The 25,847-nt window shown below is 38.4% G+C and overlaps 1 protein-coding gene across 1 annotated transcript; it reads right to left on the bottom strand.

Moving 5' to 3' along the window:
• Window positions 1-3,887: 3,887 nt before the first annotated feature.
• Window positions 3,888-9,846, bottom strand: LOC138227273 (fibrous sheath-interacting protein 2-like). The gene is made up of 7 exons (XM_069186280.1): window positions 9,797-9,846; window positions 8,067-8,192; window positions 7,311-7,472; window positions 6,864-6,953; window positions 5,273-5,412; window positions 4,888-4,936; window positions 3,888-4,010 (listed from the first exon to the last, which is right to left on the bottom strand). Exons 1-7 carry the CDS (start codon window positions 9,824-9,826, stop codon window positions 3,888-3,890), a joined length of 720 nt encoding a protein of 239 aa, XP_069042381.1. The 5' UTR covers window positions 9,827-9,846.
• Window positions 9,847-25,847: the final 16,001 nt, after the last annotated feature.

Raw genomic sequence — 25,847 nt, forward strand, 5'->3', positions numbered from 1 at the left:
AATGGTCAGTATTGCAGATTTTGCAAATGGATCCCTTAATTTATAAATAATTAAATGTGCAGACCCCTGTTTCATTCCAGAGGAGGCAGTGTCAAAGGGTTCTTTTGGCATCGAGTCTATGGTAGAAAGTGAAGTCACCCCCTTGGAACCTGGACAGCTTAATATTCTCTGGCAAAGAGGCGCAGACCTTTGGCATAGTGGAATATCTCTGCTCTGAGGAGTGGCTATGTGGCTCTGACGCCAGGGCAGCCACAATCAAAACCTAGTGGGAGCTGAGCTGAACATGTCAGGGAAGGAACCACTAAGCAACAGCTAGGTGGACTAAATTTCAGGATTTACTGTACTGAAGGAACAAATTAACATATTTCTTTACATTTGTTCTTTAGTTATGACACTGTGCATTTTAACCTCAAGGAGCTATCTGGAAAAATAAAATGCATCCATTACATTCAGATAAGCAGTGTACCTTACCTGTCCATATAAACTTTTCTCAATCACCTTCCTTTCACTAAAAAACATTATGATAAAAATTAATTAGTGTGACATTGCTACTACATGGACAAAATACGAACTATATTTTGCAATATTAAAAAATGGTGACTAATTAACAATATATAGGCATCTTTTCTAGTGGCAGAACAATTAATCTATTTTAAAGCATATTCCTGTGTAAAAAAGATGGCCTCCTAACCACGATTGTGTTCGTACTTTTTCAATTTACCTACTGGATGTCTAAAACTTGCTTAAGTTTTTACTTTAATATGAGAGGCTTATAAAATAAAAATCACCACAACAAAATAGCACATTGGAAATGATAAATCTTAAACTTCAAACTGCAACTGTTCCATAACACTTTAGCGAGTATGGTACAATCGTGTTCCTATGTGAAGCAAGATCACTGGTAATTTACATCATTGTGTTTTCAACAACAACTACTTGGTCAGGCGCAATGTATCTAACCAGTTTCATACTGGGTACCTCATAATTGACACATGACAAATACAGTTCAATTCAGAAAATAAATAGTAATTCTGCATTGAAATGTGCAGAAATATGTCATGTTTATGTTTGTACCCTGTTAACTTCATAGAGATTAGACCTTAGAGAATTTAAAGATTCTGTGAAACAGGCAGTTTGACCAGAGGTGCCCAAACGTTTGCATACAACTGTATGTTGTTGCTGCATCATTCAGGACAAAGCCCAAAATGCGTTTCCAACACATTTGATGACTTAGTGTTACTTAGTTGTTACTGCCCTCTGGTGGTTGTTGATTGAAACATAACATCCATTCAAACACGACCAGACATTTCTCCCACTGTCAATACTTCAGCAAAACTTCACATTTTATACCGGTGCCACAACAAATTGTTATAATGATAGAAATTTGTTTTAATATGACTAATATATTATTGTTGTAATGCAGTATGATCAGAGTTATACATAAGTACAATACAACAGTTTATTTTTGCGAAGGTTCAGTGTTCAATGTCAATGTTCTAGTCATTACAACAAAGTCAGTCTATGGTAAACTATATCTAGGATTTGGAAAAATGCACATGAGCTAACACAAAAATATGCACATGTTCTGTACTGTTAACAGACTGATTCATGCATTCGCAAAGAGAGAAAAAGCAATTTCACGAACTCAGCTGGGGAAGTGAGCTCAAAATAGAAAACAGTTGCTCTTTAAACATTTACACATCACCATACTTAAAATGCTTAAAATAAAAACTTTCTGTACGCACTGATGATTAACATACCACAACTGCAGCATGTAGGACTTACCCATCAGACAGCTGACTGATCAGAGGGACTTCATGAAACCATTTGGAATCAGTAGTCACCTCCTCAGTGGAGTCAGGTGAAATATGAACTGACCCAAGAGAAAAGAATTATTGTCGCATTAGAATTCTCATGGCATGCATTATAATGTGATTAATCCAATTAACATCCAAAAAAGGCAGAAAACATGTATTTATTCATAGATACAATTAGGATGCTGATTAAGATTTATTTATCTGTTTACCCATATAATTTAAATCATTTTCACACCTTAGCTCACAACACTTTTACTGCACCAGACTGTGGCACAATGGCTGCCCAGAGATCCCCAGACTTAATTGGAACCTTTTTCAGCCTTAACAGTAGATGTTACCAAAGCTTTCAAAACCCAACACTTGTGCATTAATCATTGACATGTTTTTATCTGAATTAGCTATACAAATAAAACTGAATTGAACTAAACTGATTTTTTGGATTATATGTTCCATTGTCTTTCACAATATCTTTCAGTATCTCAGCACCCACTGAATTTATCTGCAGCTGCATTGGAAAATTTGTCAAAACATAACTTTTTTCAAAACCTTTATTTTTTCTAGAAACAAATGAAAATACTGACCTTTGGTGATTTTAGAACTTTTCTCATTAGCAATGGTAACATCTCTATTCTCCGTGCTAATGATCTCAGTAGAAGCTGTGCCACAAAGAAAACATCCTTTTAGTTGAATAGTTATTTCAGATAGTTTAGATCAATAGATACTGTAAATGTTTTTATAACAAAATGTGGATTACAGAAATGTTGAATATAATGTATGTACATGTTGTGGCTGGAAATTAAACAATCTGAAGATAATGAAGGATTCCTTCTTAATGTATTATTTTATGATACCTGCAACTTATTGCGTGTTTCCCTTCAAAAAGTTTTGATCTCAGTACATACATATTATTCTTTTCATACAGCCATATGATTGAAAAGCTTTGGAATTTTGTAATTGTAGGTGTTTATTAAACAAATTCTACAGTTCTGTAATCAGTAGTAAACCTGAAGATGTTGTCAACCTGCATCATTCCTTCTAGCCAACAAACTAAAACACATTAAATTGTGAACTTAATCATAGTTGCACCACTGCAAATTATTGGATCTAGAAGCTTACCCTGTTTTCCAGACTGAAGTATTTCATTAAAATATTGCATTTTAATACGGTCTTGCATTTCTCTCTCAAAATCCTTCCTTTCCTGTAAACTCTCATTTAGCTTTTGCTGCTGGAGAGCAACCTTCCTTTCATAATATTCAAATGCCTGAGAATGACAGAAAACCTTTCACAAGTGGCTATTCTTTAATGAAAAAGGAAAGCCTCTCAACAAAAGATGAAAAGGTCCATCTCATTGTTGAACATGTTGCTAGTAGAAAACTTCCCGTCCATAAGGTCACTACAGGAGACTCCAATCTCATCTCAATCTACAGCACCCTGAAGCTGGGAAGCTGGGTCTGGTCAGAGCTCAGAAGAAGAAAGGCTGGGTCCGACATTACTTGGATGAAAGACTCTGTGTGTAGTTCAGAGCCTTGCAGGCTGGGTATAAGAGATTGAAGCAGCAATGTCTCTCCTCTAATGCTTAGGTAATGAAGAGGAGAGATCATCAACCACCCTCTTGGATCCTCTTGGGGAGATACCCCTGAGGGATACTTTAGAACAGCCAATTATGCAAAGCAGCATGTCTCTGGGATGTTACTTGGAATTAAAACCCACAACACGCAGAATAAATGCCACACAGGGAGGTGCCCAAGGCTGGAGATAAACCATGGGCTTTGGAGATGCAGTGCTATAACCATGAATTGGAGGCACCAAACACTACCAGAATATGGTGTTTTGGCACCTCTGTAGCATATCTTGGCATAACCACCCTAGAGTAGATGCACAATATAAGAGGTGCCAACATACCATGCTCATTGTGGTCACCGAGGATCCAAAGGTATTAGTTTAGGTTATTAATTTAAACCTATAGGTGCTCATCTTGGAAATACAACAAAATATAGCTGCAAGGTAAGTGTCAAGTCCGGAATTTGCATGAAGAAAAGTTCACCTTAAGAGGATGAATCCAAACATTCATTACTCCAGTACCTTTTTGTGCCTTCTAGCTCTGGTCTGATTCTTCAGCTGGGCCTGTCGCACCTCCCTCCGGGCATCTTCCTCTATCCTCATCTGTAAAGCCCTTTCTCTGATTTTCCACATCTGTAGAGCCGTCAGTGAAAAGGCAAAGCCGATGAGAAACAGCAGAAAGCTAGATTGTGTTGAGCACAGAACAGCTACGCTACTAGACATTTATATTTATATATGTCACCTGCTTATAGGTGGTACATTAAATATTGAGGAATCTGTTAGATCATGTGGAGCTGAATCTCTCCCCTTTTTACAATTTAGCAAATGAGGCCTTTGGGCATTTTTCAGCATATTAGGAGCATTCAGCAGCTGAATGTGGTCTGGGAAGCCCAAAGACAAAATAACTGGGAAAATAACATACCATACAGCAATGTACAGTGAGAATGTGAAAAAAAAACAAGAAACATGATTAAGCTGATGTAGAAAACCGATGAGGCTAAATACTGTATATTGATAATGCCGGTGATCTGAAAGCTGATAAATCAATGAAAGGGGTGAATAAACTATGTGTTTCAAAAGTGAGTTAAGCTACAGTGTGAAATGTAAGATTCATAAAAGCGTATGAAAAGTGTCTGAAGTCTAAGTGTGACAATACAGTAACATGATTCACTAAGGGTATCCACTCTGCAGAAATCTGTTCGGCTGGAAGAGGCGTATACACTATAAGGTGAGATAATTTTTTTAATGAGCATTTTGCAACATAAATGCTTAATTACTTGTCAGAAACACAACATCTTTTAAAACAGTTATGCTAGAGATCCTGTTATCTTTTGCTTGCTCCCCAATCATGCTGTATTTACAGAGGTGTCACAAGGTCACTTGCCAGAGTGGATATAAATGTCTCTAATCAGTTTAAGATGCAGAAGGAAACCAGCTATTAAAGATCTCCCATCCAGGTGATGACCAGGAGCAGCCCTGGGTCAAAATAAATCAAACTGTATTCTCATACCTCAGCCTGTCTGCATATCTCCTCTGTTTTCGGAGCTACTGCCTGGTGCCTTCATAAACAACAACAGAAAAGAAAGCTTCATCCACAAGGCAATGTCAGACAGCAGCAGAGGAATTTGTGAATGTGGTATTTCCGTAGAGCAGATGTTCATCTTTTGGAAAACTTTGACTCAGTCAAGACTTCCACTTGCTTGCACAATTAATTAACTTAAGGCAAACCTTTACTTACAGTTGTATTCTTGACATCTAATGTTTAAACATAACAGTAAAATATTTACACATATTTACAGCGAAACAAAAAAAAATGTGATACAAATACAACAAATCAGGAATCCAAAAGGCAGGAACTTGCTGTTAAAGAGTGAGGAGCTTCCGTATGTTATTACCTGTCTCTGTTAGCAATAAACTGGTCTGAAATATTCTTGGATCCTTCCTCAAGGAGCCATTCCCTCACATCGGTGAAGCTGATATCCCTGGGAATCTCGTTCTGCTCCTGGAGCTCCAAGAACTTCTTCACTATTGTTTTCTGAAAGCCAGCACAGCCTTTTAATAGAGTGCCACACTCCCTTCATTGCAAGGTTCTCCTAAGCACTATTATAGCCGAGTGTGCACTTCAAAACCAACACTGACTTTTTCCATTAGATTTTTAATTTGAACTCACACCGATAGAATGTGTTTGCATATGTATAAGAGTGAAGGCTGAGCTACTGTAGTTTGTTGATCTAAACATTTCAATTTAAGATGTATATCTTGGATACAGTGGTTAACCTTGTTATCTCGCAACACTGGGGCCAGGGGCTCTATTCTGAGCCTGAGGTGATTTGTCTGTGTGGAGTTTGTATGGTCTCCCCATATTCACATGGGTTGTTCACGGTTTGCTCTGGTTTTCTCCCACAGTCAAAAGCCATACTATACTGGTAGAAAAAAAGGTTTCTAGGAAAATTGGTTCTAGAGTGAATTTGTGTCTGTGTGTGTCTTGCAATGGACTTAATTCTGGTCAAGGGTGTATATCGTCTTAAGCCCGTTGCTTTCTGGGATAGGTCCCGGCTCCCTGCAGCCCTTAGATGAGGCGGTTAGATTAGATGACGTGGATGGAAAGGGATGGATGGAAGTTCAAGTCGTTTTTCAGCCTTGTCTGGCAAAGAAGACTTATAAATTCTGTTTTGGACTACACACAAAAGCTGCCTGTATTAACATGTGTTTGGAAAAATACATTTGTTTGCACTGAAAATGGATTAAAGTCTACAGAGCAGTACAGATAAGCAGTGAATGCTCCGATTCGGGTGGTACAATTAGTGGTTTACCACAAAGAAAAACATCCAGATATATTGCCCAGCCTCAATGAATAAAAAAAACTATCTTTTTTTAACTCTGTTATCGTGAACAGAGAAGACTACAAGGCGACCTGTTTCAAATATTCAAAATCCTCACAGTCAAGTCTGCTTGTTGAACGCTGACTTCTTTCAAGAAACAGCTGGATGAGACTCACAGACCAATTAGCAAGTAATTACCAAACAGGCTAAAGAGCTTCCTCTCATTCGTAACTTTTCTTATGATATGAAACCCATATCCTGCATGCAGAAAGGACTATATGGGCTATAAACAACACAAAGTATCATGAAAAGATGTACAGTATGGCTGAACTAACAAGAAGAAGCTAAAATAGGCTAGAGCAGTGACAAACATAAGCAACAACATCGTCAGCATCAAAACACTAAAACAGAAATGAGCTTCATAGCAATTAGAGAAGAAACTGAAAGAAAACATTGAAATTGATCCTTAGAATACAAACACAGTCAAGGTAGAGACTTCCTTGAAGATGACATGATGACAGCAGTATATTCAAAAGTGCATAATGGAGAGATCTTATGGAAGCCTTCATCTAGAAACGTTACTGATTGAGGGCTGGAGAAAGGCAGAAGTCTATGATGAAGAGTCAGAATCAGATGGACGGCTGTTTAAAAACATCACACTTACCTGTTTAGTCACATAATTTTTGTCATACTGCAACTTCACATTGCTAAGGTAGTTATGATATTGATTATATTCTTTCAAAGAGCAGAGGACCTGAAAACAGACAAAACATGTTTCAAGTACTGTCTAGGAGGTTAAATGTTTTTATTTTTATTTTACAAATCTAGAGCACAGTCAAGTACTCTGTGTTTGAATATCTATTGAGCATAAGGACTTTAGCACAAACCATAGGCCTGCTTTGATTACATCTACTATTACATGCTTTGATTACAACCAAAGGCCTGCCCACCGAATACATCTATGCTGGAGTGCAGACATGAGTTAAATCACGCTACTGGAAACTATTACAGCTAAATGAGCTAGACCCTGGTCTATTTTTTTTGACAACACCTCACTCCTTCACCATACCAAAAAAGCCTCATTCTTTGCACAAACTCCAAACAGCCTTACTTTCTTCTGCTCATTGATTAAGCCTCTGTTCTGCAGAGACTCCTGCATGCCCTTGCGATGGTAATAGGTGCGCAGGTGGGGGTCATGGAGGCTGTTGTACTTCGAATCCAAAAGGAAACCATGGGGATCAGTCAGAGTGAAGTCAGGAGATGGCTGGTGCAGCTGAAATAGAAGGTAAGTATTTTATTAAAACATGATATGTACAGGTAAACACAGATATGTATCCCCCTATGTTTCTGAACATAAAAATGAGAATGTTTTTTTTCTCCCCCCTCCGAAGGCTGTCGCCAGTTTCTTGGAAGACTACTCCAGAATCGCTGTTATCATTTTTCCTACGTTCTTGAAAATCAAATTCCAATTTCTCAGTCATTGTAGCCAACTAAAAATATCTACATTGCAAAAAGACAGTAAGCACAATAAGCTTTAAGGCATACAGTACAGCTGAATTTCAATAATGTGATCAATATACTGCGTCTAGAAAAATATATAACCTTACTCCTGATGTTATATGCACAAAGATGTCAAGGGAAGACAGTTTGCATACAGTTTAATCATTACAGCAACCACATTATACTAACACACACAGAAATGTGTTAATGTGTCCCAGGTATCATTTCATATTATACAATTTTACATGTTGGTTTACCCCTAAAAAGAAAGAAAACCATGAATAAACATGTCATTTTTTACAATTTAAATGTTTGGATTTAAATAAGAATAAATGTATTCATGCTTTTCATTTTAGGTTACACTTACTTTCTCCGAAAGAGCAGTCCTGCAAAATTGAGGTTTAGACCCTGGGATTAACGGCAGTTTAGTGCCGACGGGTCTCTCCAACAGCTGCTGCTCTCCCTGCAGTGCATACAGCATGGTGTAGCAGCCCTGAAACACAGAACATAGCTATCGTACCTCACAGAACCACAGCCAAAACGCCAGAAAAAACAAGCAGAGCTGATGGCAGAAATGATTTCATCTGTCACAGAGTGAAATAAAATGGGTGTGGGGGCAACAGCAGCTATCAAGGACAATGTTGACTTTGCATAGAAGTTTGTATAGAATGACCAGTGACTTCAATGAGGGTGGTAATATGTGTCTTTCTTTGTTCTGGGGCTTCCTACTGATCAAAGATGCTATTGCAAACATTGTTAATTACCACACAGTTCAGAGAAGACACATGGAATGTCAAAACTGGCCTAGCCGAGCCTCAGACTGAGGAGGTGGATCTAGAACATAACAATTCTAGAAAATCTAGAATGTTCTAGAGCAATCTTACACCTGGCCATCTGTATATAGCCATTTGATCAATGAGCCCCAAGAAGTTAGCTCTGCTTACACCCAAAACTATCAACCCCCCCCCCCAAAGAAAGGTAGGGGGGCTTTAATAACCCCAGTGACAGAGCCAGAGCACACAGAAACAGACGAAAAAGGAATAACCAATTTGTACCACAGCACCCAGGAGAGGGTTTGGACACCAGGGACTCTCTACAGTGAGCAAGGGAGGAAGGCTTTAGCATTGTCTTCCTCCCCTCTCTACTCAAAAAATTGACTCAGAGACAAATTGGGGGGCATATTAAAAAACAGACTCAGTCAGGACTGAGGAGGATCCCTAAGACTACACAGAGTTTCTTTGCTATGACAGAAGCAGGCACACCAGGTCTCCAACTGGGGCTGGGTTTGGGAGAATATTTGCAGCTGGACTTTTCCTTTGGAACTCTGGTTTTGGTAACTGGGGTCAAATGGGGCTCTTGAGCTGGTCTGCAATATGTTCTGTGAGTAAGTAAGTACCTCTGGTGGATAAGTTGTAATATTTGTTCTGTGGATTAGGCTATAATAGATACTGGAATTGCAAAGTACTGTAATACAAATGGAAATGATGTAGGATGACTTCTGGTCTGTGGATGCACTAGTGGTTCTGGAAGATAAAAAGAACTTGTTGCTGGGGGAAAAGGTCTTTAGAATTGCTAGGTGGCATAATCAGCTACAAAACTAACTTTTAAAAGCAGTCCCTGCATTTAAAGGCCACGGTTCCTGACATATCTTTTTATAGATAGGTAAGAAGAGTTACCCTAGGGTGTACAGAGGGCTAAATCAGTTCATAACATTCTTTTTTTTTTCTTCTGCACAAACGAGTTGATTCTCTAAGTCTGTTTAGAGTTTTAGATTGGGAAGGCATATTCTCACCCAAGACATCTTAAGAGAACAAAAGAAAAATACAGTACGTATATTCCCATAAAATACAGAAAGGGTTAACAATAAATTATTAACCCACGATTTCAGAAATAGAACACATAGCTGGAATTTTAAAATCATGTTCCATTTATTTTACCTTCTAGAGCTTTTAAAACAGTATTAGAAATATTACTACGAGGTGTACGTTTTTACTGTTTTACTAAACCTTACATTTTAAAGCTAAACTAATGCTGATTTTTTTTTTAAATTCACTACCTAAAAGTTCAAATATATAAACGTATGGATAGTACACTCACAGCTCCAGATCCCGGTTTCTTTCTCTCCATTTTTATCCCTGATCTCGTTCCATTAATCAATTATTCTATTTTGAAAACAAATCCGTCGTGTTCGTGAGCGGTAAAACTTTATTTTGTATAATACGGACTTGAGCATAAACCACGGTATAACCAAAATGTTGTCTATTACGTCAGATCTGCAAAGCAGTTGCCTTATCTGACGTATCCAGCGTGTACAAGTAAAGACGTCATTAAAAGCTGCAGCGGGGAAGCTACAGTATTCGTCCCTGTACGGACTTGTTTTATTATATATATACTAATAATTAGGTTTTAATGAGAAAATCCAGACAAAAGGGCGATGTCCGATTTAATGTTTAATTTGAATGTCGCCATTCTAACTCAAAGCCTTCACGGTATCAAACCTGTGTGGTCACACGTCCCAAACAGTCTGGCTCTGCCAGTGGAGCCTAGAGACCCCAAAAATATAACACACGGTTTGCCTTTTAATAATTTACACCTCTAATCCTTTGGGATGGAAAAGAAGTGTAGAAATGCAATTTTAATTATGGTCAATTCTGGTATTGTAGCCATATATAGTTATACAGGTCTTGTCCTCAACAACTCAGGAGCTGGGTTCGAGCCAATGCAGTGAGGTACGAACTAGGGTGGGAGCGGCGAGGGCACAAGCCCTAGAACCCGAATCCGTTACAATAACAAAAGGACAGACAATGAAATATGGGCTATTTCGAACTCGCAAATGTGAGATATAAAGAGTTACTAAGTCAGAATTCTGAGTTGCTAAGTTGCAATTCTGAGATACCATAGCGCGTTTTTTTTACTCCCTGGCGGAAACGGGCTTCCATAGAAAAGCCTGGAATGCAAGTGTAATCCTTACTTAAGGGGAGCCGGGTTTTAGAACTGGCTATAGTTGCTCACGGACATAGCGTTGGCTTTATGAACTACAACTCCCATAACGCACTACTCAAGTTTACGTCACAGTCCCTACTCTGCCTGGCTGTGGTGACCTCTAGCGGGTCCCTCTCAGTTCTGGCAGCTTTACCGTTGATCTTGTGCACTCACCGGCGTGCGCAAGAGGAACTCATACACGGCTCCCTTTTTTAAAGTTTATTTTCTAAAAAATAGAAGAAAATAAGGGAGCGTTCCAGAAATACGTACAAGTCAGGTTTACAGCAGGCTGGTAGCAAGAGTCTGACTCCTACCCTCGTACATGTTGTTTTCCCCTGTTTACTATAACACCATTTAAACGCGACACAACATAACAACTCAACTCACTAAGAAATTAACTCACAACACACAGACAGTTTTCATCTAGCGACTTAACACAGTTAGCTAACGAAGTTCAATTTCGTCTCTGATAACCCGCAGAGCCCGAATACACTTTTGATACTCTTAAAACAAATATAAACGAGTAAACCTTAAACCGAAACTATGACATCAGTAAACATAAATGTACAGACCTTTTAAAAAAGCCTTATTACTTCAGATCTTACCTAACAAATTAGAAAGAACCATGGGAGAGAAAGTCAGGCGGACAGCAGGCTGGAAGCGAGGGTCTACCAGCCCGCACGAGGCGCTGTTCCCGATTCCCGTGCCCAGCTGCACATCACCTGGTTGCACAAGCTTGACTTTTCATTTTCATTACTATATTTTCAGGTTGTGTTTTTCATACCACTACCGAATAAAAAACATATTTTAGAGGAAGATGTCAGCTTGATTAAAAAATATTGCTCCTTAAGCCTAGTCCCTTACTGTACTAATCTGCCACCTACTGGACAAGGTAATAAATAAAACAAGAAGAAAATCATAGAATATAACACCCACATTACAGGCCAGCCAAGTAAAGGGTGTAAAATGACCAGGGGAAGGGTCATTCATAACAGGTATTTTCAGAATGACCTAGTTAAAATACTAGATACGGACCTGAGCAAAATGGCTGCCAAAAAGAATAAGCTGACCCGTATATGGAAAGGGTCTACCCTGAGAAACAATGAGACACAGCTGAGCCGCATCAGGAACCGAAATATAAGTGCCCCGGAGGCAGTGAACAGGGAGAAAGATAGAGAGGAAAGAGGTTTATGTTAAAGATCGGACTTAGGAATAATGGACTACTGAAGGGAGAAAAGGTTTATGGTTTATGGTTTATGGTTTATGGTTTATGGTTTATGGTTTATGGTTTATGGTTTATGGTTTATGGATTGGGTTTATTACGGACTTTTGGAACAGGATTAAGAGAGCGGATTACGGACTGGATTTGGAAGATAGTTGGAGGAAGAAACGCCATGAAACTCAGGAAAGAAAAGTGTGGTGTGAGTACTTCTCTCATTTGCATAAACTTTCCCCCGGAGACACCACAAGGGATATCTGAAGGACTGAAAAGTGCACTGATTGTCACATTATCTAAGGTTGTCTTTTAAAATGTACTTGTATTCCATTAATAGCATCTATTGCATTGCCCGAGAAAATCAGAAATTACTGTATGTAATTTGTTGGAATTGGGTTCCTATGAAAAAGACTTGTGAAGAAACCCAGCTGGGACTCAAAACCCTTGGTATCTCTTCAGAAGAAGAGAATGCAATGTGCCCCAAGCAGTATGATTTTCGAAACACGGATTTAGTACCAGAAACCAATTTGTAGCTATTTTGTGACCCAGTGGTGAATAGCGGAGTTATTCCAAATCCACTAGATGGCGGTTCCTGACGGTTGAGTCCAGCGTTCTGCGCATGGGCAGTAGGGACTAAGAAGCAGTGAGTTACCGTTAAAAAGAACCCGTAACTTCTACAGAGTCGTAACGGTAAATACGGTGTCATTTCCCTAAATGAGTATAGAGGGGTATTTCATAGGATTGAGACAAGATTAGCAAGATGGATATTGGATTTTAACGGAGTACACTGAAGCAGTAGAGTATTTAGGCAACTACTCGGGCTGGGGATATCTGTTTATTGGTTTGTTAGTAATGGGTTTCACATGCTCCTTGTATTTTCTCTTCCTTCATTCTTTACAGGGACTTATGTTTAGCACCGTTTAAGTGTTCGCAATTGTAGGTATCGTACTAATTATCGTAATGTAGTTCTCGGTGAGGGCTGAGAGGTGAGCGGCTTATTTCTGAACGCGCTGCGTGAACCACTGCCGTATTTTGTGTATATAGAAATATCGTTATGTCTTTTTTTATTTTTTTAAACCAGGAACATATCAGACCACATATTTCTAGGCGAGTAAAGAACCCAAAATGTGTCCTGTGCTAATTATTCTTTGCCAGGCTACATTTATAAGAACCTTTCATCTTGTGTTTTAATTGTAATACAATGTATTAAAATGCACAATGCTTTGGTTTTGGGAGAGAGGTAAGAAGGGAAAGCAAATGGAAGAAAAGTCCAGAATAGGCTTCTAGGCTGTAGAAAAAATGAGAATAGAATATGGCGTATTGCAAGGAGAAGTCGGGGAAAAATAAGACCTTAAAAGAAATCAGCCTATCACTGTTTGCTGGGAGAATGGATGAATCCTGTCTAATGCTCAGCTGACACCCTGTTAAAAGCAATAAAAGACCATGTTAGTCCTCCGTGGTTAACCTACATTTGTTGTTGCTTTAAAACAGATAACGATGGAAGAACTGAATGACATGGTGGCGTGGGTGGCAGTGCCCATTATCAGAGTGCTGCTCCCAGCCATCTCCCTGTATGATGAAAAGAGGAGCCGGAGGAGAGTCTCCTAATCACCTTGCCTCTGAATTGTGGATGGTGTTCTTGAATGTGTCAACTCTCCCTTATCGGCAAATAAGCCAAGAAAGAATTCCCACCCCAGAGACTGTGCATCTTAATCATTCTGCAGACTCGGAGACTGACAGTGAGACTCTACAGGTTGTCTCTAAAAGCTTGAACCACTTTCACTGGATGTATTGAGTCAGTGTCAGTCTATGGTCTCCATATTAAATGAGATGTAAAGTCTCAAATTGTGCTTAATGAGTATGTTTTCTTTAGTGTTTTAATGATCCTTTCTGGTAACCGAATGGATGTAGTGTTTTTTGCAATGGAATGTGCAGCAGCACTGTTTCAGGAGGATATACAAAAGGTAAAATAGTTCATAGCTCAATGGATATGACTTAAAATTGCAGTGGTTTCCAGTACTAAAACTAGTGGTAAAAGGAAATAATTCTATAAAGGTTATGAAGGCTTGAATCCATCCATTTTCTAACTGCATTATCCAATACAGGGTTGCAGGAAAGCCAGAGGCAGGATTCACTCACACCAGGGACAATTTTCACAAAAGCCAATTACTTGAAGACAACCCAAGCAAACACTTGTAGAACATACAAGCCCCACATCTGAGGATGAACTCATGGCCCCAGTGCTCTGAGACAGCACCACTGTGCCACTTCTTATGCTACTATATTCCAGTTAAATACCAGTGTTTACTGTTGCTTATTTTAGCCTGGAAGAGATGCATTATGATCATTTGATACTGGCAAATATTCTTGTAGCACAAGGAAAGCGGTGCAAACATATTTCCACTAGGGGGAACTGTCCTGCTTTGGCAACACAGTAAATTTATGGTATATACATTTATTATTTCTGGATAACCACTGTAAATATAATTTGTCTTCTATTTCCTAAAACAATTCAATATTTCCCACTGTACTGCACACAGTATTTAGCCTTTAGAATTTAATTTGCTCAATGTTAGTACGGTAGAGGTACTATCATTTAACAGCATTCATGAGATACATTCAAACAGAATATTAATTCCATTGGAAGAGGGCCAGGGGAAGGGTCATTTATAACTGGTATTTTCGTAACGAAACGCTGTCTATACTACTGTATAGACCTAGGCAAGATGGCCGCCACGGATACCCGGCTGACCCGCTGTTGGAAAAGATATATACGGCGAAACAATGAGACACAGGTGAGCTCCGTCAGGAAACGGAATAGAAATGCCACAGAAGCACTGAGCCGGGCGGAAGCTGGTAAGGTGAGAGCGTTTTGGAGGAACGAGAGATTTAGGAGTGTACTGGAAGGAATTTCAGAATAACGGACTATTGGATATGGGTTTTGGATACGGCGCGGAGAAGTGTGGACATACGCATTTGGGGACTTAAGGATACTGGCAACGGATTGCGGAACGGATTTGGAGAGATATACGGACGAAGAACACAGGTTCAGTGTGGTGTGAGTTAAATGTCTTTTACACCTATTTCCCCCGGCGACGCCACACCATATATTCAATTGAATCTTTCAAAGAGAACAACCATTTCCCTGCAAAATTAGGCTTTTCTCTGTCACTTCCCAGGTGGCTCTGACAATCGGCTGCCGTTAAATTGTGGCTGTGGGCATCTGTTTCAATGGAGTTTGTACTCCCTCTTTAAGTGTGATATTAGAAATACATTTTTTTTGCTAAAAAACTGCTCTTTACAAATTAAAGATACGGCTATAAACTAATATGACGTTTTGGTTGTGAAGCCTTCTTCAGGTGTGTGGAGACACGTATATTTTTAGACACATTTATTTAAAAACTAAGAGCTTTTTTTTAAATGGTAAGAATGGTAAATTGTGCCATGTGAAGTTCATTTTTCAGTTTCCACTGTCTACATTCCCGGGCACAGCTTATATGTGGGTTAATATTTACCTATCGGATTAGCAAAGGTTAAAATAAAACAATTGAAACAGGATGAGGAAATGTGCACACACTCCTCTGACATACTCATGAGAGAGAGTCTTTCCCCGCTTGACATGCTTTGAGCTTATAAAGAGAGATCACCCACTGGAGAAGAACACGACTGTGAGTGACATCACTGTGAGGTCACAGGCATTGAGCAGGTCAGAAAATCAAGACTTCAAGGGGAAACTCAATCCTACCCAACATTAGAGACATGCCTACTTTTGCAAGTGCCAGCTTGATAATGGTTTAAGTTCCTTAGATATTTTTTAACTTCAGCTAGGTGTATGGCCTTTGACTTAAAAATCAGTAAATCATTAAGGAATGCTGGAAGGTTTATTAGACTTAAGATATTCTTACCAGGTCGAAACACCAGCACGGCACTGTAACCTTATTCTTTATAAAAATGTGAACATAAACTCTCTTTTAAACTGTACAGGCCTATTACAAAGCCAGTCGAAGTGGACAGCTCCACAGAGTAAACAGTCATATAATCCAATGCTTCTATGTGCCGAACAGGACTACTAGTATCAATATAACGGCAGTGTCAGTTTTTGTGCTTGATATGAACTGCCTAATGGGGCCATGTAGTAACTGTACTGTATATGAAGATGTGGTGATTGTTTTTATTTAACCTTATCCACCTGTTGCATAGGTTGTCTTGTGTTTTGTAATACGTAGTCTGTGGTGTTATTGATTTAGCTAGTAAAAATATATATATTATTCATCCATTGTGTGGTTTCTGCGTAAAAAAAAAAACCCGCATCCACAGAAACAAAAATCACAGACATGTGCCGAACAGGACTACTAGTATCAATATAACGGCAGCGTCAGTTTTTGTGCTTGATATGAACTGCCTAATGGGGCCACAGGAATAATGGAAGGCAGGTCAGATCCAGCACTTTTATTACAAACAAGCCTTTAAAGAAACACAAACAGAATGTACTTTTATGATTTGAAATATTTGTATATCTCCCCCCCCATATATTCAGTACTTAATTCAAAAAATGTTTTTTTAGATGCATAACTTTCTCATGATACATATCCTTTCCAAATACATTTTACTTTTGCTATTAAGGTCAGTAGTGAATAGTTTAGGAACATGTAAAGGTTTATTCCATGCTGAAAAAAGAAAAGAAACATTTCAGCTGTTGAGTCTTCTTCAGGTGTCCGTTCCCTTTTCTTTTCTTCTCCTTTGCGGCCTACGCGTGTTGACGCACTACCTACTTGAGCTACTGCAGAGTTTTCTTACATATTACTTACCACCATTTGCTTTGACTTGGAAAAACTATGCAGTATCTTTTGAAAAACAGCCCTTTCTTGTTCGTCTATTTCTGCCAGCCACGTGTTACTGGCAGTCCTCAAATGTGTCAACTACCGCGAGGAAGGCCTTCCACACTCCAGGCCTGCTTGTGCACACAGCCCCGCCTCCTCTTCTCCTTTGACCGATCTCTCGGTTCGTGTTCACGATGCAGGTCCAGTGCGGACCCCCGCCCTTCATCACACACCACTTGGAGTGGTCCACCATGATGCCGAAAGGCCTGGCCTCTGGCAGCTGCATCGTCTTCACGTTGTACACCTTGTGCGCCACAGAGCAATTCGAAGGCAGAGGCCGATGAAGCTTCCCCCAGCTTTCGGCAAAGAAGTCGTCTCCTAAATAGTTAACCAGCAAACCTGAATAGAGATCTGAAACGGAACAGAGTCACAGGTTCCCTGTAAGAATCTGTCCCAGACACACTTTCTACCCAACCAAAAACAGGAAGTGCACTTGCTACCAAAACGTCAAACTGGAACCGAGAACAAGTGAATGTGTATTTCTTCCCCCCCTCTCTGAATGCTGTACTGTATTGGTTGCTACCCAGAACGTTCTTTTTTAAATCAGCACCACCAATATACAGTAGATCAAGTGTGAAGTGTGACATATTGCTTTTGAAGGGCAGTGTTTGAAACTTACTGGATTGTTCCTTTTCTACATAACCTTTTTTTAAATGTATTTAAATGACAACTGTTTCCAATAACCTTTAAAGTAACAGCAGAATGAGATCCTTGGATCAATTAATCAATTTCTTTTCAAAACTAGTTGAGATTAATGGAACAAACTGCACATGTTATTTAAGTCCTGGTTCCTTTCAAGAAACAGCAGGATGAGATCCTTGAATTAACTACTAAGAAATTAGCTAAATGGGCCAAATGTAACCTCTCGTGTTCTTAGGTATTAAATGGTATCTAAAGAAGCTACACAAGTTATATTTTTATCCTTTCTTATGTTTAAATCAACATACCAAGAGAAAAACATATGATTTAAATTTTTGTATAAATAAAAGATTGAAATATTCTATTAATCAATTTGTTCAAGAATTGGGCTTTACAGAATGTTAATAAAGCACCTACAAACTACCTCAGACACAAATCCTAAACCTAAATTACTACTGAGTATAAATTGATGCTTTACTAACATCCCATAAAATCTCTTTTGAAAGAAAGCGATGCTATGAAACCTTAAATCTAAAGTGTAACCGCATAAACATGTAGGAAAGTGCAGTTGCCAGCTGGCAGATTGAGAAAGTTTCACCAAAACAAAGTATGCTTTTTTATATAAATACATCTTCAATTGGGAAAGGCTTTGAGTAAAAATAAACTGGATATTGTTCCACAAAATCTTTGTGAGAAAGTGGGTCTTGCTGGCTAGAAACAGCCAACATACAATAGAGTTAGACTTTGTAAAAATTAAATAAATTCAGATTCTGAGAGGCTCAATAAGTGCTTGTTCAGAGTAAATCAGACATCGTTGTCCAAGTTTCAGCAGTGATACATAATTCACTGAATACCAACACCAACAGGGTTGGACACTTTGGGATATCCAAGCGATCTCAAACGCGTCCGATAACTGCAACCTCTATGACCAGCTGGGCACCAGTGCTCTTGTACTGTTGTCAGTGAAAGAAAAACCATTAGTACAACTTATGCCAACTCTGACACTTAGCATCACTGTGGGGCTGTTAAGCACATATTTTGAAGAAATAAGTACATTTCGTCATCTCTTCCAAGCTGGTTCAGGTCTGGAACTGTGATAATTAATTTGTGATGTTAAAATGTAGAGGCATGCAAAAAATTAACTATTGATTCCAAATATCTAAAATGAGAAAAATAGCTGATGTGACATTTTCACTTCCCAGGAACAAACTGCAATAATGAAGCACAGAGATTGTTTATGGATCATGGCAACTGTGTTGTTCAATACTGTTTCTGTATTTTGAATTGGAGAATAGTTTCTAAAGAAGCAATCAGTTGGGAAACAAACGTGATCCATAGACTTTACTGATTTTTTTTTTTTTCTGCAGACTCTAGCTCTGCCTTGAGTGGTGCTCACCGTCATTAAATCTAGAGCATTTTGCAAAGCTGGTGAAAGTTTACCCTGCTAAAGATGTCAGGGGCAGCTGCTTAAACCAAGGCTCTTTCCTGGGATAGCATGTTCTCTGAGCCACACACTGAAGGTCTCTGTGGAAGGTTTGGGGGACGTGATAGTCAAAAGAGTATACATGGATATACTGGAGTTGCACAGCTGTAGAGACAAGAATGAAAAATAACCAAGAGTAAGCATGGCATTTTCATACATCCAGGTCAAATGCCCCCTTTCTTTTTCCATTAGTTTGGAGAGTTTCCTTTATTTATTTTCACTTGTTAAACTATCCTCCAAGTTCTAAAATGTTGACATACATTTTCAGCAGCCACAATACACATCATTTAGATTTAATTAGAAAGTCTAAGGCTATTTTGGTATTTATTTTCATCTGTATACACAATGAGGTGTAAGTCTATTAGTGTCCACCTATTCTCAGGGTTATATTAAGTTTGCATATGAAATTGAACCACCAACAGAAAATAACAGAATAGACTGGTTTTTGCCCACAGGTAAATTTAGAATAGGAAAAGAAAAGGTGCTCCAAACCAGAACAAGAACTGCAAATAACCAATACTTGAATCTTAAAATCTGGAAAAATTGTACCAAAGGCTTTCAGAAAGTGATAGACAGCTGTGATGTCAATGCCATGGACATACTAAAGCTCAGCAATCAAACTTGTTCAAGAAAAGGTTCACACAGCTGTATGTACATGTGAACGCCTACCTATGTCCTTGAAGGTGCTGTATGTGTAAGTCCCGCAGAAGAAGGTCTGTGCATTTTCATGCCCACTGGAGGGCAAGAATGATGTAGAATGATTTTGCACATCTGGAAGTTCTGGGGTGCTGTGAACCAGCCACACTCCTGTCTGTCTAACATCACAATCCCTGAAAAAGGTCACACAAGATATATTCAAATCTCTTATCGTTTTTGATCCGTCTGGTTTTTCAGTTTCAATGTTTTTAAAGGACAAGTCTGCTCTTTTTGAACGGAGTCCATTATCAAACCTGCTTCCAGCTGACGAAGTCAATTAATCAATTAAGTTCAAGAATCAAACGAACTGTATAATTGATCAAACTAAACAAAAAATCTTCTATTTTGGGCTAGTTTTCAGTTCTCTTAATCTGACTTTTGGCTTTTTTGTCCAACCGAATTAAACTGAACATACGTCATGGCCAAAAGTCAGATTAAGAGAATTGAAAACCACAGTCCAAAATAGGACTATTCTTAATCCTATTAATTGTTTTCATTTCTTTTCAACTGACAATTGGCCATGAAGTATGTACATTTATCACTTAATCTCAACAATTTAATTTACTGTATTCATTTAGAAATGGGCTACTGTAAATTCAATTCAATAGAGCCCACAACAAGCATCTTTAGTTTTGTTTTACCCAGCAGATGAATTTTTTATTATAAACATCAGTATTATATTGACTTACAGAAGTGTTTTTAAACTCAGTGATTTTCACCAGGAGAAAAAGCTTTGAAGGCAACAGATTTGTTCTTAGCTTATGTGATGCCTCAGTCAAAGAAATGTAAATGGGGAAAAAAAATAATGAACAAAAACAAGATGGAAATATATACTTTAAAGCTTTATGATTCAAGTTTTAAAACCAGAAAACACAGAAAGCTGGTGTTGGTATTCTAAAGACACAGTATATACTTCGGACGTGCCATCATGTCTTGACCATACACAGGAAATCCTAAAATAAATGTTTTCTACTGAATCAATGATTTGGACAACATCTGCAGAATCACACGTGTAAATGTTCTACCCTGAAATAGTGTAAATGTTAAAATTTTATTTTAGATATATATAAAATGAACAATTCACATCCTGCATATGTAGCAAACATTGCACTTGGCTTTAATCATAGGAATAAGCAAGCAAACCCAGCAAGTATTACAGATACAATTCTATTGTTTGTTGTGTTGTCTATGATGTTTTTTCCCCCCCATTTTCTGTGTCCTTCTGTCTTGTACATTATAAAATGTTACTTACCTTAAAGTTTGTATTTGTATTGCACAAAAGGCTTTTGAATTATAAGAGAAACCTGTGAAAATAAACAAATCGAAAAGACAATGTATATCCTGACCTCACTTTCTGGGAGATGACACAAATAATAAATAAAGGTTTCTTACCTTTTTATGAATGTAGGACAAAAAAGGCTGCAAAGTCTGCCCCACTGCACTCTTGGAGTCATTCACCAATTTCTTCCCATATACCCAGCCATTGGTATGGTCATCCATGTAGAGGTATCGCAGACCTCTTCCTTCATCGTGGTCTGGCAGCTTATACAGAATAAACCTGTATGATTCCAAAAACACATAAAAGAGTATCACATCCTGTATACTGCTCTAGAACTGTGACACTGTACAATGTGTCCTGGGTGTTGGACAGTGTTAACTGTTGAGATCACTAGAAAATAAAAAGGGCACTTAAACAATACTAGTGTCTGTGGGTGCACTGGTGCTTCTGGGAGATGAACAGAACCTGTGGCAAGAGAAGAAGGGTCAAGCAGCCTTGATCATTTCTAGGTGATGTAGTGGCCTACAAAGCAAAAATAGCTCTTGTTTTTAGGGGTTGCCCATGTTTGACATGAGCATTGTGGCACAACTGGAATAATCTTATGCGATTAGAGCTCATTTTCTGCATTTTAAACCAGCAGAGCTCTGTAGAACTGAACTGCAGCAGTTGACAAAGAGTCAACAGTTGACTAAAAGAAGCGAGGCAAGGCAAGCATCTCACAAACATTACTCTCCTCAAGAATACATTCTGGTGAATCGTTTCAAAACGAACTATTGAAAGGAAAGAAAGACTTAAAATCCAATAGTTATTCCATTTCTAAATTTGTCACAATGGTGCTCAACAGCACCGCCAATGCAGACTTCTCTGAAGTCTGCATCGGAATGGACTCCGCTGGAGGGAATTACCCCCAGTTGCTCGCGGAATGGTGACGTTCCACATTCTAACGTATCAAGGCGGAGAGAAGTTGCCATGGAGAATAAAATATTCACGTATTGGTACAATTGAACTTTTTTTAAGTTTTAGAACTCATAATATTGTAACTCATACGGCCACCATTGGTTGTGAGAGCCGGCTTACCAGCGCGGTGACGTCCCCGCCCTTCCCTGTGAATAGCAGGGACCGCAGCCGCCGGGCTGATGGGAGATTTCCCTTTAGTTCAGCTGGCTGGGTCCCTGTCGAGTGCAACGGAGGCCCAGGTTCGAGTCCCCAATGGTGGGGGTTCGACCTGAGGCGGCAGAGGAGAGGGCGCATACCCACGTGAACCCCGGAGCGTTACAATTTTTTTGAAAAAACAAACTTCATTAGGCTACTTTAGATTTAAACTGTATGTATTCTACGTACAAAGTTTTGACATAAAGCTTTTATTTCGTCACCCCCATTTCAACTGATGTATATTTATTCATTTACCAGCTTTGTATTTTGTACACAGAACATTTAATGGTGCTCGTATTTTATAGTACAAGCTTTGAGGTATAGCCAAGTTTACCTTATTTAGTTGAATGAAAGCGTTATGTTCCTCATACTGTCATTTTGTACTGGGACAGACAATATGAAATGTATTTAATAGTACACAGCTTGGAATAAGCAGCAATATTGCCAGTGATTCCTTAGTTTACTTCGCCTGTTATGAATCGAGGTTAAGTTTACAACATGAATGAACACAGTATCACTACATTTGTACAGGGATTGACGAGATAAAATTCAATTTAATCAAACTGCAAGCAGACAACGAAATTTAACAGCCGACTTGGATTTCGACCCTCCTGAGCCGTGTGACAAAACAGTGACGTCACGCGAGGGTGTTTTTTACCTTTTTGTACTAGTGCGCCCTTTAATACTGGCGCACTTGAAGTCCACACTTGCGCTACATTACAGAAGTGCGGATTTGTAGAAATGGCTTAGGGCGCAGGTCAAGAATTGGGACATGGCTTTTATCTCTGAAGCACCCAGAGATTTGGGGAAGGACATTAAACCGTTGTGGCTAAGCAAATAATTAGATTAATTGGGTAGGTAAGAGCCGAGTTGGAATTGAAGATTCATTTAACTGGTGAGTAATTGAATACTGGAGTCACACCTGAAGAAGGCTCCATGGCCTAAACTTTTTTTCAGCATGGAATAAACCTATTACTTGTTCCTTTGCAGCCTACGCATGCTGACGCAGCTACCCACCTGAACTATCAATGTAACATTACTTTTTCACAACAACTTTATTATCAGAGAACAGATTATTTGATCAGAAATAGTTCCAGTTTGCTGTTTGATTGTTGTACTGTCTTTTAATTGTTTGAATCTTAATTTATGCATTTGTACACTTACCTTTTAAGTTGCTTTAAAAATAATGAGGTAGTGAACATCCCACCTACCTTGACAGGTAACAAACTCTTTGTTTTGTTTTTCTCACATTAAAATGTAGGAGAAAAATGTTTGACACTTCCAAATTTTGTTTAACCTGTTATTAACATTGACACATTTAGCCAATTTCCGCCTGAAATTTCCTCCTCCTTAAACATTTGTTATATCTCTGCAGCAGAACATAGCAGGAGCCTGGTTCAGGTCTTAAATTGAAGGTAACCCCCTTGGCTTTGAGGGTGAACAGTCAAATTTCTTATATTTCTCAATGTGTCCACTCAGCAGACAGACATATGAAAAAAAAAAAACAGCAGGTGACCATGATTTTTTGGTCTTCAGAGGTCAGATTTTTTAACTATATGCATGTCAAGAGCCTTGTTCTAGGTGACTACTAGCTTGGATACAAATCTGGGAAAAATTGATCAATTAGAAAAAATTCTACATCATGTTTTGTGAAGACTGAACCTGGAATGAAATTTCACGCCTATAATAAAAAATCCTAAAAATATTGAAAATAAGAATAATAACCATTGCAATTGCTATAAAAACTATTAGACACTGCTAGAGAGCCTTTATCTGCTGTTATGCAATGAAAAAAACCTCAGAGTTGCCTTCTGGTGTGAAAAAAAGGAGCACTGATAAAAAACTGATTGATTACCCCTTCTGAGTCAATGATTGACAGCTAAAAGGCAGGCGGAATGCAGCTCGAGGCTTCTAGAGGAAGTCTTACCCCCTAAGAGCTCTGAATGGCTGAAAATACAATGAATGAAAGCGGTTTTTACTAATCAGATCGCCTTATTTCTACCGGTCGTTCTTCAAACATTTACTATGAAGTCAATAACGTTCAAGTCTGGGTTATTTTGGATATATATCATGCTTCAGAATAAGGTAAAAACATGGGATATATATATATATATTTGCTGGTTTTTGCTTTTGCGGTTTTGTTGGTAAAAATGTATAATATTGACATGCTGTGCTGGCCGGGTGTTTTTATTGGGATTCTGCTAGTTCATTAATTTATTGGTTTATTGCATAATAGTGTCATATCTGTGGAAACAAACATTATGGTATTGTTGTGATGATATTGGAGAATACGTTCATGTGAGAATTTGTGGAGCGGTTTAAAAGAAACGTGTCATCTGGGGGGACAGTGACCACGATCCGGGCAAACAGGTTTTATCAATTTTTTTATTGATATCACATTACGTTATAAATTATAGAGCTTAACGTTCTGTATGCATCATATGAATATGTTTAGATATTTGTTCTATTTATAGAACACTGCATTAATAATTATTGAACTTAATTTTCTATGTGTGCTTCATAAGAAAGAAACTGACCGAAATAACATCATATGTAAACTGACACATTGATGTACTGTACACATGTATGCATAGCCCGTGGGGTGTGATTAATGGGCATTTCGACATAAATTTCTAGTTACGTAAGGGTTTCTAAAACTGACCTAGGACCTCAAGCACTTAACTACCACTATGTACCACTAAGTTGCCTTTTCTCACAAAAACTCTGAAATGGACAATGCGACTTAATTCTAATTGCGTCTTGTATCTAATGAGCTCTTTGAACCTCTTCAGTTGGAGTTTGGATACACAGTACAGAAACTACCATTGTTAAGTCAGTTAATGATTTTCCAGTGGCTTCTGGATCACTTGATGTGCTTTTTATTCAACTAAAATGCTGCTGGTGTCAATCACAGTCCCACACTGGATCACATGGAAACTTATCTTGGGATATCTGGCACACCCCTTCCTTGGTTTAGCTCTTATTTATCAATACCACCACCAGAAACAAATTGATAAATCCTAGTTAAAAGTGATGTTATTGCACTAACCCGAGGTATTACATAGAGATTAGTACTGGAAACGTAACTATTTAATATTTATACACTGGCTCTTGGGCAACGTTTTTACCATTGTGGTTTTGGGTTTCACTGCTATCCTGCTGACAGATTAATTTGAAAATCAAATTCGATTACTACTATTCTGGTTTCTGTACTTTACAGGAGTCTGTCTGAAATTAAGACATAGATACAACAGAACATTTCTGAAAGCAAACCGTGACAAGACTGATATTAGCTCAACAACTGAAAAATTAATGCTATAACATTGATATGTGCCATTCGTTTTTTGTGTATTATGTGTACTACTATAAGGAGCTTTGAGGGTTATTTAAAAACACTCAAAAATTAACATTATACTATTATTATTGTCCTTCAATGCATAGTCATGAGAATTGTGAAGAGAGAAAATCTCGCAATACTGCACTCACCACTCTGGGCAAGTTGTCAAATTTGCCAAGCATGAACTGCGACTAATAGCACCAATGATCATAAGAGACGCTGACACATCGAGGCCACTCTGCGTGGCCTCTATGAACTGGGCTGTTAAATCTACACTAGAGCTAATGCTGAATTAAAACAATTCGAATTCCTTAATGCCATATCCTCTTCATTAAAGTCCAGGCACTACTGTTTTGTAAATCCTTTAGTCACTTCAAAATTGATACCCAAAATATAAACAAATAATTGTTCCACATAGACATGGAATACTTGTTTATTCTGAAATATAACTGTTCTATCTACATACACTTCACACTTTAAACTA

This window comes from Lepisosteus oculatus, unplaced genomic scaffold (genome assembly GCF_040954835.1).
Source record: "Lepisosteus oculatus isolate fLepOcu1 unplaced genomic scaffold, fLepOcu1.hap2 HAP2_SCAFFOLD_306, whole genome shotgun sequence".
Taxonomy (NCBI): domain Eukaryota; kingdom Metazoa; phylum Chordata; class Actinopteri; order Semionotiformes; family Lepisosteidae; genus Lepisosteus; species Lepisosteus oculatus.

Bases quoted from the DNA above. Each gene is read 5' to 3' on its own strand.
- LOC138227273 (XM_069186280.1), bottom strand. From the start codon at position 9,826: ATGGAGAGAAAGAAACCGGGATCTGGAGCT. The intron at 8,193-9,796 runs GTGAGTGTACTA...TCTGTGTTTCAG, and splicing joins AGAAACCGGGATCTGGAGCT to GGCTGCTACACCATGCTGTA. The intron at 7,473-8,066 runs GTAAGTGTAACC...CTTCTATTTCAG, and splicing joins GGACTGCTCTTTCGGAGAAA to CTGCACCAGCCATCTCCTGA.